The 12,585-nt window shown below is 40.5% G+C and overlaps 1 protein-coding gene across 2 annotated transcripts in view; it reads left to right on the top strand.

Moving 5' to 3' along the window:
- The first annotated feature begins 647 nt into the window (after positions 1-647).
- Positions 648-12,585, top strand: part of MARS1 (methionyl-tRNA synthetase 1) — a 32,514-nt gene continuing 20,576 nt past the window's right edge. Inside the window, exons 1-9 of one of the 2 annotated variants that reach the window (XM_039368142.1) lie at positions 648-926; positions 2,030-2,120; positions 3,782-3,881; positions 5,746-5,880; positions 7,219-7,294; positions 7,830-8,002; positions 8,674-8,786; positions 10,637-10,753; positions 11,276-11,479. In XM_039368142.1, the coding sequence (XP_039224076.1) occupies positions 755-926; positions 2,030-2,120; positions 3,782-3,881; positions 5,746-5,880; positions 7,219-7,294; positions 7,830-8,002; positions 8,674-8,786; positions 10,637-10,753; positions 11,276-11,479 (1,181 nt within the window). In that variant the 5' untranslated portion in view covers positions 648-754. The remainder of the gene's footprint in view (positions 927-2,029; positions 2,121-3,781; positions 3,882-5,745; positions 5,881-7,218; positions 7,295-7,829; positions 8,003-8,673; positions 8,787-10,636; positions 10,754-11,275; positions 11,480-12,585) is intronic. The other variant, XM_039368143.1, reaches the window with a different exon arrangement.

Here is a 12,585-nt window from a genome sequence, read left to right as displayed (position 1 = left end):
AAGACTATAATATTGGGAAAGGTAGAAAGAAAATGATCACAAGTAAAGTGGAAAGACTGTTAAGAGTGGCAACAGGTGCACCACTGGAGAACCAGGTTAGGGGTAGATCTATATGGTCACGGAGTTGACATCTCATACATAACTAGTCAAACTGGTTACTAGTGTTTTTACAAATTATTAATTCTTATTAATTCCTATTAGGGTATTAACTTTATTAATCCAACTCCAATAAGAAGTGTGTGCAAGCTTTCAGACGCTGCTTTTGGTTTTATACTTGATTACTGCTGAGAAGACTTCTATTGATAATAGCTTTGCTGTTTAATTTCTTAAATATTAAAAATCTGGTCCAGATGTAGACTTAACCTATACTAGAACTATGGATTTCACATTAACCGCATTTTCAACATTGGGCTTTATTATTATCCACAGGAGATAACAAGAGCGAATGCGACACAACTAGAGAGAGAGAGACAACACACCGTTCCGCTTTACACTCCAGCGAACAATCCGAGTGTAGTATTATTACGCAACGTCCGCTTTTCCCTTGGCCTCGGGCCTCCTCCTTTAAAACTTCCGGTTGGGTGGACAATGCATGTCGGGATTGGTAGTCCCAAAGTTTGGCCTGTGTGCGACGGAGGGAGGATGTGCTCGAACGCGCAGGCCCAAAAGTGGGCGTGAGGCGGGGGTGGGAAAGAGTGACCCGTTTCCAACGCGACGTAGGCCGGGAGAGGGCGTGGACGGGGAGTCGGCGTTCATGTCAGGACCGGCTTCGTTGCATCAGCTGGGGACGAAGCGTGGCTGGGAGGCAGAGGGAGGACGGAACATGAAGCTGTGCCTGAGTGAAGGCAGCCTTGGTGGGCTGAAGGTCTTGGCGGCTGCCAAAGCCACTGGCGCGCCGGTGGAGTTGCGGTGGCTTCCGCAAGAGGGTGAGTGCCAGGTGGACGGTAGCTCCCCCCTCCCCCCCCCGAAACAGGGCGGCTGAAAAATCTAGTTTTATTTAATTGAAAGATTTCCAGTCCTGGAGACTGGGCTATTTATTGACATAAAAATTCGAGTCAGTGAATAACATAATTGTTTTTCCCCCCTCTTTAGGATTTTTCTTTAGTCTGTTCTCTCCGCGCTATGTCCTTTTAATTTCCTGCTCCCCTATTACTTCCCGTGGTTTTGTGATGGACTCTGTTCACTTTTGGGTTTCTGAATACATGGATGAGAGGGGAGAATCCGCACCTGCATTCATGAGAATACTTTCAGAAAATTAGCAAGTGATGGATTGACTGGACTAAATATAGCTGGACTTAGCAAGTGTATTCCAATACTAGTACATAAACTTATTCAGAATAACAGAATTGGAAGGGACCTTGGAGCATTCAACACTGGAGGTTTTTAAGAAGAGACTGGACAGCCATTTGTCTGAAATGGTATAGGGTTTCCTTCCTGAGCAGGGGGTTGGACTAGATGACCACCAAGATCCCTTCTAATTTTATTATTATTATTATTATTAATAATAATAATAATAATAATAATAATAATAATAATAATAATAATAATACTTCTAGTCCAACTCCCTGCTTAAGCATGAGATCCCATGCCATTCCTGACAAATGGCTGTTCAATTTCTTTTTATTCATCAAATATCTTTGGGGGAGGGCAAGACTTTTCTTTCTATTTTTCTTCCCTGTCATCTCTTTTTGGTAAGTCCTCCATATTTAAAAAGTTGCATCATAAGCAGAAATTTGATAGAGAAAGCCTTCCTTATTAAAGCTAGTAATTTTGACTTAGAAAACAACTTTGCCAAATTTTGGGGGTAGCATTTTCAATCTTCAAGAAGAAGGAAAAATTGTCTTTTCAAGTAAAAGTAATCATGTTCTGTCAACCCCTGGCCCTGTATGTATGCACAGCATAATATGTATGCACAATATAACCACACACTGCTCCTATTGTTATGTCATCTTAATACCTGCTGTATTAAATAGGGTAAGACTTTGCAGATAAAATTCCCCCTTAATTTGTTTTTCTTCTTCTTTGATAGCTCATGTAGTCCCATTCCTCACCCGTCCACAGCTGCCAGCTCTACAGCTGGAAAATGGATCCTTCCTCTTCTCCACAAATGTAATTTCTCAGTAAGTAATAGAGTGTTGGTCATTCTGTTTCCAGGGTAAGCTTTTGGCAAAACCTAATCTGATTGTAATGCTAGCTAAGTATTATAGGCATGTAAGAGAAGCACCGAATTAGGAGAAAAAGGGATGCTAATAAAGGATCTTGTAGAAACTGTGCTACATAAACATCTTAAGGTTATAATTTAGAAAGTTATTTTCACATGTCCAGCTGCCTATTGGTGATTTTCTATAATGTCAAAGAACCTAAAGCATGCTCATTGATAGAGACTTGGCATCGTTGCCACAATATTTCCAAATATGATTTTTTTTGGCCACAAATAGATAACGGTAATTAAGAAATTAATGGAAATTTAAGAAATTAAAATATATTTAATATAAGAAAATATGAAGAATAAGCATGCTTCTTTTTTCTCAGTGCTGCCATAAGTTCTATTTTCATCACCCAAAATGTGATGGGAAATTGAAATAGTACAACATAGAGAAAGAAGGTAAGGGTGCCTCTTATTCTCAGTTCTTTGGAGCTGGAAGGAAAATCTTCTGCTCTTCCCATGCTGTCCTTTTAATTGTATGGGAGATAACAGTGACATACATTTTTAAATTGCTTCTCAGTCAATGAATATTTTAAAATGTTGTGTAGGCTGGCTCTATTAGCCAATTGCCTCACCAGCCAATACTAGAAAGCAGGAAGGTACAGTGGGAGGTTGTTGATAGCAATGCCGGACAGTCTTCTTCTTAAGCCACCTTGCTGTTCTTGGGTAAAATGAACCATTTTGGGCAACTTCTATAAATGGAGTGTGACGCGTGTATGTGTGTATGGGAAAACAGAGTAGGATCTCTTGCCTGTCATCTCAGATAGCAGAGTATCTTGGATGGTTAGTGAGTGGTCTTTTTGCATTTGTGGTGAGGGAAGCTAGACTGTACATTTTTGAAAATAAAAGCCTCATGAGGAGTCTTGGATACAGGTCTATAGCATCTAAACATTACACCCTACTGGCTTTCTACTGTCAATATTAATAATGGATGCACCTGAAATTGTAAAACTAGGTGCAGGTAGTCCCTCGTTGGTACTGGCAATTTGGTCATTAAGCAAAGTGGTTGCTAAATGAAACCACTCCTGTGCTTTATGATCTTACTTCATCTTCCCTTTGCTTTACCAGACCTGGCAGAGGTTGTAAATGCAAGGTCACAAAGTTACTTTTTCAATACCATCGTTAACCGGGAAAGGTTGCCAAAGGAGGCAGTCATTAAACAAGGACTGTATAGAAAGGGCCAGCAGGTTGTTGCATCTGGATGTCCTTATCGGGCTTTAAAGCCAAATGGCGTTAGACCTGATGAGTGTTTGGAAAATGAGCACAGCAAATAATTGCAGGGTAGACTGGAAGATTTAAAAAAAAAAAATCCCCTGCCTGTTTGGGAAATGTCTTTCTTACCAAGGAAATAGATGCACCTATATCAAGAGCACCTGTATTCTAGAAATGGAAAATCATAAGAGGGAAGCATCCTTTGCCAGAAGAAAATAACTCTAGAGTGGGAAGTGCTAATGGAAGTCTCCTGTGGGATAGCAAGAGCTCATGATAGAACGAAGGCTCTTTTACCATATTTTTAAGTCCTTGGAAGTGTGTCGCCTGAGAGTACTCACCCCCTTCTTCTTGTTTATCTTCTAGATACTTTTTCCGCTTAGCTGGAAAAGAAATGAGCAGTTTTAGCAACGAGCACAGTGATTTTGCCAATCAGTTTTTTGAATGGGATATAACTGAGCTAGAGGTGAGTAAAACAGCCATGTATTTGGGGTAGATAAGCCATTTTTCTTAAAGGGAAGAGGTCGTCTTGTTCAGGCAGCAGTTTAGATTATGCCTGGCTATATGAGTGAGAGATGGGGAGAGGAACCAGTTGATACAAGAGAACCTGTGACAGGTATAGTATGCTTTTTTTTATAGGATGGGTTGGAGGTTAAATAGGTCAGATAAAGGTATAGTATGCTTCTTTGTACCATTTCTTTTATTAGCATAGGATGGATCACTTATTGTGTATGTATATGGACGAAGCTATGTTTCTGTAGCCTTTATAGTATTTAACCTGCTGCAGTTCTTTTCTCTATAGAGTAAAAAGCAGCATTTTATTTAAAAGACAGAAATCAAGATGTGCCTCTGGTTGCCATTATGTTGGATGCTAATATTGCTTCCTGCTCCAACAATGTTTCAGTTCATTGATTCATCAAATTCGGTGAGATTTAGTGACTGCAGGTTACATAGTTTGTGTTTGTCTGCCTAGCCCACATAGCTAGCAAACTCATGAAGCAGAATCATGCTGATTTGAGCAAAGACACCTTTAATGCTAGTTAGAGTGAAAGCAAGATCTTGAACACTATAAAAATAAATTACCAAGCAGACTTATAGTGAATCAGTTAAAGTGGGATCTTTGAAAGCTTTCCTTCTCATAGCTGGGCGACAGTCCAGTTCTTGCACATACTGGACACCTTCTATGTCTAGTTCTCACAATCTCTCATACTGGTTCACACAGCACACTGAACCAAAACTAAACCAACTGTGCTGTGACATCCTATGTTGAGTGAACAAATCCAACGACATGATTCATGCATTGTGTCAAGTGACACTTGCTTAACTTACTTACTGTGACTCTAAGCCAGTTGTAAGCCATGGTTTATGGCAAACTAGGGATATATGTTAGTCCTGGAAAACAACTAAAAGTTTAAAAGCATGTGATGAACACACTCACAAAATGGCTGCCATAAAAGACTTGGAAACATCTTATATATCGGAGGACAGGCTAGTTCTCCACCCTATTTACCCAGGATATCCTCTACCATTCCAGTAGGGTCTTGCAAGATCCAAAGATTTTATTGCAAATTAAGTGCCAGAGACTTTGGAGAAGTCAGTGGGTGGAAAAATAGAGGTACATGCTGATGTTTGTGGCATATTTATTTGTGCCTAGGTTAGGTCTTAGTATAATACATGATCTCAGACAGTGAGATAAGGAAAAGGCTATATTTTATATTGTTTAGGCCCTTCCCTGATTACTATTCTATTATTATATAAGTGAAAGAGAGAGAGAACATCAAGAGAGTTTTGGGTGTGTAAACGGTCACCATTAAAATGGGTAGTCTCTTTAGAGAGAAAAATGGATTGGTGCCTTGGAGACACCACTGGAAGCAGATGAAACCAGATGTTAAGAATCCAAAGTTTGCATGCGCTTCCTTTTTTTTCTTTATAGTTCCATACTATCTTGTGATCACATTGGGCTATTGAGTTAGGTGTAGAAGTCTAATAGCCCAATGCTATGGCTGTGTTTCATTTTTTTTTTTCTTAAGAAAGATCCAGTATAGTGGTTAAGGTATTAGATAAGGTGCTAGACGAGGTTGGAAAGACCCAGATTCAAGTTTATTCTCATGAAAGGTCACTGGGTGCCTTTGGACTGATCACTCACTCTCTCAGCCCAACCTACTTTACAGGCTTGCTGCAGAGAAAATTGGAGGAGGAAGTCACTGAGTTCCTGGAGGAAAGGTGGGAATATAAATTTGATAAATAAATACAACAGTATGAATTTAGTAAGATGATTGGAGCAGTGAAGGAGGATGAAGATCGATTAAAATCCCTCTTTTTCCTCTCAGCCTGCTTTGTCTACAGCCTTGTACCTTCATGTGGTACAAGAAAAGAAAGGAGAGGATGTTTTGGGCATCATCCGGAAGCCATTGGACTACCTTGACCAGATTCTTACCAAAAAGGGTACCTCTTACCTCACTGGAGTAAGTAAGAACCTCTGTAAGCAGACTTTGCAGTACTGGCTGATGTACGAGCTGAGATGTGGGAGGATCAAAAGGATATCTGGTTGTTATAAAACCTTAGTTTTTTGTAAAATTGAATTTAAAACACAGTACAGTTAGGTTTTATATGGATTATATATGCATAAAAATGCTACACAGGATCAGAAGAGAACATGGAGAACCATAAGTCTCCTCACACCTTCCTTGCAGCTTTTGAGATTTCCACAAGCATTGTGCGTAGGGGGAGTTACTTTAGTAAATGTTAAGGATTAAAAGCTAGGTCTTAAGAAAATTAGTAATAAGAGCTGAAATCCTCTGGGTGCTTAACTGTTTTTATGCCTAAAGCATGAAAGCATGTTAGATGGAGTGTTTCTCATCAACAATAATTTTTTCAGAGAAGAACAGATTTTTAGCCTATTTTTTTTTTCTTTTTTGGTTCTTGTGGGAGACAAATGTTTCTTTCAAAGATGAATTCATTCTTGTGGGAAATTTTTATTACCTATAAAAAGTAGTATGAATGCTGCCGGGGAGGGGTGAGCCCCTGTCTTTTGCTTCAGCTCCTGCTGGGGACATGAAATGAGCCCTCAACTGGATGTCCCCTAGGCAAAAGTAGTAATAAGTAAATAGCTGTGGAGGTTTTTTTAACAGTTTTTACCATCCCATTTTGTTATCCTAATAGGAACATAGTGGCTCATGTGGTTAAGATTCAGGGTTGGAAGTTAGCAAGCCATGGGGAGGGGTGAGTCCCTGTCTTTTAGTCCAGCTCCTGCCAGGGACATGAAAGGATCCCTCAACCGGATGTCCCCTAGGCAACAGTGATGTCACCAACTAATCCTTTCAACCCAGTTGCACCTCGATGCTTTTGACACAAGTGTGATGTGATCGTAATTATGGGAGGACACCAAAGATTTCCAAAATAAAGGCTAGAGACCCGTTACAGGTTGCAGATTGCTCATCTCTGTTCCAGATCTTTTTTCATTGGGGAAAAAGCACCGGAGTATCTATTAGGGTTTTTTTTCTTTACAGAGTTTACTTCAGAACTAATTTTATTGTTGTATATCATATAGAATCAAATTCTGGAATATGTAAATAAAAATCACCGTGCATTATGTAAAGCCAATTAAGCTGAAGTGGTTGTTGCTATGTTAGCTTCTCTTGTCAGTGTTAATGATGGAGATAAGAATTTACATGTGTACTATTATTAAAGAAGTTTCTATCTTGAACATTTAGGAAATGTTTTTTCCAATGCATGTGAAACATTCAAGCTGCCCCTGTTGCATATCCAGACTGAACCAATTTCTTCTGATTTTTTTAATCTAGGATGTTGAGTCAGCTGCTGATATTGTCTTATGGGGATCTCTGTTTCCTCTGTTAAGAGATGACTCCTTCTTACCAAGTAAGTGATGCCCAAAGCTTAATTCAGCTTTCTCCAACTTGATAACCTCCAAATTGTTGGACTTCAATTCCTATAATCTCTCAAAGTTGGGAAAGGCACAAAAGATAGCCTTCTTGCTTTGACAGGAGGTAGCAATATCTGCTTACCATTTGGCTGCTAATTTACACAAGCCATTTTTGATTTTCCTTCATCAAATTCATATTTGTTGGAGAAAAGTTCCTTTTCTCACGTTCTCCTTTCCCTAAATATGGAAGTATCTAGATAACCGCTAAAACAAGGTCCCATGCTCCTCAAAAAAAGAACTCTCTTTGGAGAATGTCTTCTGCACCAGGCCATCATACACACAACACCTTTGCTGTTGAGTCTGCAATTGTGATGGAAGACTAATAATAATGGAGGCAAGATCTTTGTCTACCACTGCTGGCCTTTCTGAGGAGCTCCTGAGAGTCCTAGGGTTTAGAAAAGGCCCCATGGCTAATTTTTGAGTGCTGTTTGGATTCTCTGGAAATAACCACGTTCTAATTTAATTTTCAAGATGAGCTGAAAGCTCTGAGGAGTTGGTTCCAGAACATGAACTTGAAGGAACACTGCAGAAAGGCAGTGGAATCTATATGGACACCCAAGGGATTGCTGGAACTTAAAGCCTATCTACAGAAACATCCTGCTCCCAGTTTAGCTTTTGGGCAATCAGCTACCAATGAAGCCAAGGTATTAATGCTACATTTCCTATGCAAAGCAGGTGTTTTATTCTCACTCAGTACAAGAGCATGTTAAGCAGGGGTCTTCAAACTTGGTCCTTTTGTGACTTATGGACTTCAACTCCCAGAATTCCTCAGCCAGCATGCCTGGCTGAGGAATTCTGGGAGTTGAAGTCCACAAGTCATAAAAGGGCCAAGTTTGAAGACCCCCTGATGTTAAGTCTCTAGCCTAATAAGTTGGAGGTCATTTTATTACAGAATTCCTTGCACTTATCGAAGTAGTGAATCAAGAAGAAAGCGAAGCTACAAATGCCCATCCAGCATTATCTTGGATGGACTTTAGCATACATATACTTGAAAGACTCAAGGGAGTTCCATACTATTGAAATAGTGGCTTCAGCTGTTGTTCAGTAGGATTTGAAATGGGAAATACTATGGTTTGGGGAGAAAGTAGTCCTCTGTAGGCAAGAGATGATATACTACCTGTTCAGAATTTGTTTTGTTAAATATTAACTGCATTATTTAAGGCGGGGAAAGTAGACCAAGGGAAAAGCTTGTGCTTATGGTGTTTGTTTTAGACTTTGGTATTCCCTGGCAATGACCATGGTCCATTAAAATAACTCAGGGATTTGGGTTGCTGAATACCAGACATCGTTGCAGAAGGTCTGTCCTTCTCTCTAGGAAGAGGAATCGGTCCAGCAGCATTTGTCTGATGTGGAGATTGAAGCCATTGCTGAAATCTGGAGCAGAGGACCAGCCAGCCTTCCTAGCCCCTGGAAACCACAGCACCCTATGTAAGAATCTTGCTGGGCTGAAATGTCCTTGTGGTGGTAATTTGTTGTTGTTGTTGTTAATTGCGAAGTCGTGTCCGACCCATCGCAACCCCATGGACAATGTTCCTCCAGGTCTTCCTATCCTCTACCATCTTCTGGAGTCCATTTAAGTTCACACCTACTGCTTCAGTGACTCCATCCAGCCATCTCATTCTCTGTCGTCCCCTTCTTCTATTGCCCTCAATCTTTCCCAGCATTAGGCCCTTCTCCAGTGAGTCCTTCCTTCTCATTAGGTGGCCAAAGTATTTGAGTTTCAACTTCAGGATCTGGCCTTCTAAAGAGCAGTCGGGGTTGATCTCTTCTAGGACTGACCGGTTTGAACGCCTTGCAGTCCAAGGGACTCGCAGGAGTCTTCTCCAGCACCATAGTTCAAAGGCCTCAATTCTTTGGCGCTCAGCCTTTCTTATGGTCCAACTTTCACAGCCATACATTGCAACTGGGAAAACCATGGCCTGGACTATACGCACTTTTGTTGGCAGGGTGATGTCTCTGCTTTTTAGTATGCTGTCTAGATTTGCCATAGCTTTCCTCCCCAGGAGCAAGCGTCTTTTAATTTCTTGGCTGCAGTCCCCATCTGAGGTGATCTTGGAGCCCAGAAAAATAAAATCTGTCACTACCTCCATTTCTTCCCCATCTATTTGCCAGGAATTGAGAGGGCCGGATGCCATGATTTTGGTTTTCTTAATGTTGAGTTTCAAGCCAACTTTTGCACTCTCCTTCTTCACCCGCATCAAGAGGCTCTTTAGTTCCTCTTCACTTTCTGCCATTAGAGTGGTATCATCTGCATATCTTAGGTTGTTGATATTTCTCCCGGCAATCTTAATTCCAACTTTTGATTCATCTAGCCCTGCCTTTCTCATGATGTGCTCTGCATATAAGTTAAATAGGCAGGGCAACAGTATACAGCCTTGCCGGACTCCTTTTCCAATTTTGAACCAATCAGTGGTTCCGTGTCCAGTTCTCACTGTTGCTTCTTGACCCGCATATAGGTTTCTCAAGAGACAAATGAGATGGTCTGTGGTGGTAATAAGGGATACCAAAGAAGATCTTAAAACAGAGACTCCCCACCCCCATGTGTGCATCTTGCTCTCTTCGTCTCATCTTTGGCCATTTTAAGTTGACGTCACTTCTTTATTTCTTCAATGGTTTTTATTGGTTTTTAATTACTCTAAGCTGCTAGAGTCGCCTGCAGAAGAGATGGGCAGCAAATACATTGAATAAATATAAACAGCTCTCTTTTTCTTTTGTTTCCTAACAGCAAATACACATATTGTACATGCTATGTCTAATTATATACTGGGAATTGTCAATATGAACCTTAATATTATCAAAATACAGCCATATAGTTCTCTAGAGCAGGGGTCCTCAACCTTGCAACTTTAAGACTTGTGGGCTTCAACTCCCAGAATTCCTCAGCCAGTAAAGCTGGCTGAGGAATTCTGAGAGTTGAAGCCCACAAGTTCTTAACATTGCCAAGGTTGAGGATCCCTGCTCTATAGCATCCATTATTATCTGTCTCAGTGATGTGGAAACTTGTAGCTTTCTGGATACTGTTGTATTATAATTTGATCTTTAGCAGTGCTGATTGGAACTGGAATTTCAGCAACATCTGGCGAGCTACAGGTTATTCACCTCTTGATGTTTATAGGCCAATTTCGCCTATAGAGAATTAATCTTCCTAAATTGCAGATTCTTCAGTGTATTGCATAGCTTTCCCCACCTGCCTCTCCCCCACCCCATTCCCACCAAAGTTGTTTGAGCAAGTCAGAAATCTGAATTTATCTTTGAGTTCCTGTGTCTGTCCTCTTCAGATTGCCTGTGGAAGGCATGAAGAATGTGCTAATCACGAGTGCGCTGCCCTATGTAAACAATGTGCCTCATCTTGGAAATATCATTGGCTGCGTTCTCAGTGCTGATACCTTTGCCAGGTAAGTTAAAGCATCTCTTTCCAGGCACCCACACCCAGGACAGACTTCTGATCCATGTGAACTTATAAATGGTTCTCACTGTGAGTCTCTGAATTCTGCCTTTGCCATACTTGCTTCCTAAGATTGTGTTTTTTCCTGGAAATGTTGGATGTGAGAGGGTTTTTTTGGATACAAATAATATGCTCTATTGGAATGATTTTTATTTATGAAATGTATTGCCGCCTCCCCCCCCCATCTTACTTCAGGGTAACTCTGGGTAGCTTACAATCATAAAACGAACGACGGTCCAGACAACATAAAACAAGATCATATGAAGCCTTAGTTTATTTAATTTTAATTTATTTTTAACGTTTATATCTTTTAGTATTTTATGGTATACTACCCAGAGTCCCTCTGTGAGGGAGATGGGTGGTTTAAAAATGTGATAAATAAAAATAAAACAAGATCATAGGAGATCTTACTTCTTATTGATAGCAATAAATCTCCTGCTTTTTAAACAAGTAGCATTTATTTATTTTTTAGGTACTGTCGCCTACGCAATTGGAACACCCTCTATATATGCGGTACTGATGAATATGGTACTGCCACAGAGACAAAGGCCATGGAGGAAGGACTGACACCACAACAGATCTGCGATAAATACTATTCTATCCATGCACAAATCTACCAGTGGTTCAACATCTCTTTTAACTATTTTGGTCGCACCACCACAGCCCAACAGACCACGTAAGTGCTGCAGTTAGAAGAATTGTCAATGGGGGAAGAAACGCAGAAATGAAACAACAGGTTTTTCTTTTCTCCTTCCCTCTCTGACTTACAACCTTTGTGTTGCCTAACTTTTGTATTGCACCCGCAATAAAGTTTGTCTCCTGTTTTGAAGCTTGCCAAAAGACCTGACAGGTGATTGAAGATAGTTTCTGCAGCTAGTTTCTGAATGTATGCAAAGAGGAGCACTTTGAATGTTCAGTGTAAAGAACTGCTATTTATTTGAAGCATTTTTAGCTTATCTCTTGGCCAAAAGGGCTCCAAGCATAGTCTTGACATTATTGGAGAAGAGCAACTATTACCAATCATAGAGTTAGTAAGTGACTGCCCAGTTACATCATCTTCTGTTTGTTATCTATTGTGATACTTTCCCTTGAATTGCTAATGATCCTTGGGCAGATTAGCGGACAGTTGTTGAGGGCACGTAACTTCCTTGTCAAGCCAGATTAGGGGCTCACTGGGAGGTAAATAATAATAATAATGATAAAGTTGGAAGGGACCTTGGAGGTCATCTAGTCCAAACTCCTGCTCAGGCAGGAAACCCTGTACCATTTTGGACAAATGGCTGTCCAACTTCTTCTTAAAATCTTTCAGTGTTGGAGCATTCACCGCTTCTGGAGGCAGGTTGTTCCACTGGTTAATTGTTCTAACTGTCAGGAAGTTTCTCCTTAGTTCTAGGTTGCTTCTCTCTTTGGTTAGTTTCCACCCTTTGCTTCTTGTCCTGCCTTCAGGCGCTTTGGAAAATAGCTTGATTCCCTCTTCTTTGTGGCAGCCCCTGAGATATTGGAATACAGCTATCATGTCCCCCCTCATTCTTCTCTTTGTTAAACTAGACATACCCAATTCCAGCAACCGTTCCTTATATGTTTTAGCCTCCAGTCCCCTAATCATTTTTGTTGCTCTTCTCTGTACTCTTTCTAGAGTCACAACATCTTTTTTACATTGTGGTGACCAAAACTGGATGCAGTATTCCAAGTGTGGCCTTACCAAGGCATTGTAAAGTGGTATTAACACTTCACGTGATCTTGATTCTATTCCTCTGTTAATGCAGCCTAGCACTGTGTTGG

This window comes from Crotalus tigris, unplaced genomic scaffold (genome assembly GCF_016545835.1).
Source record: "Crotalus tigris isolate CLP2741 ecotype Arizona unplaced genomic scaffold, ASM1654583v1 scf7180000020655.604591, whole genome shotgun sequence".
Taxonomy (NCBI): Eukaryota; Metazoa; Chordata; class Lepidosauria; order Squamata; family Viperidae; genus Crotalus; species Crotalus tigris.
The sequence above is the reverse complement of the archived record's forward strand: the minus strand, read 5'-3'. Positions and strand labels throughout refer to the sequence as shown.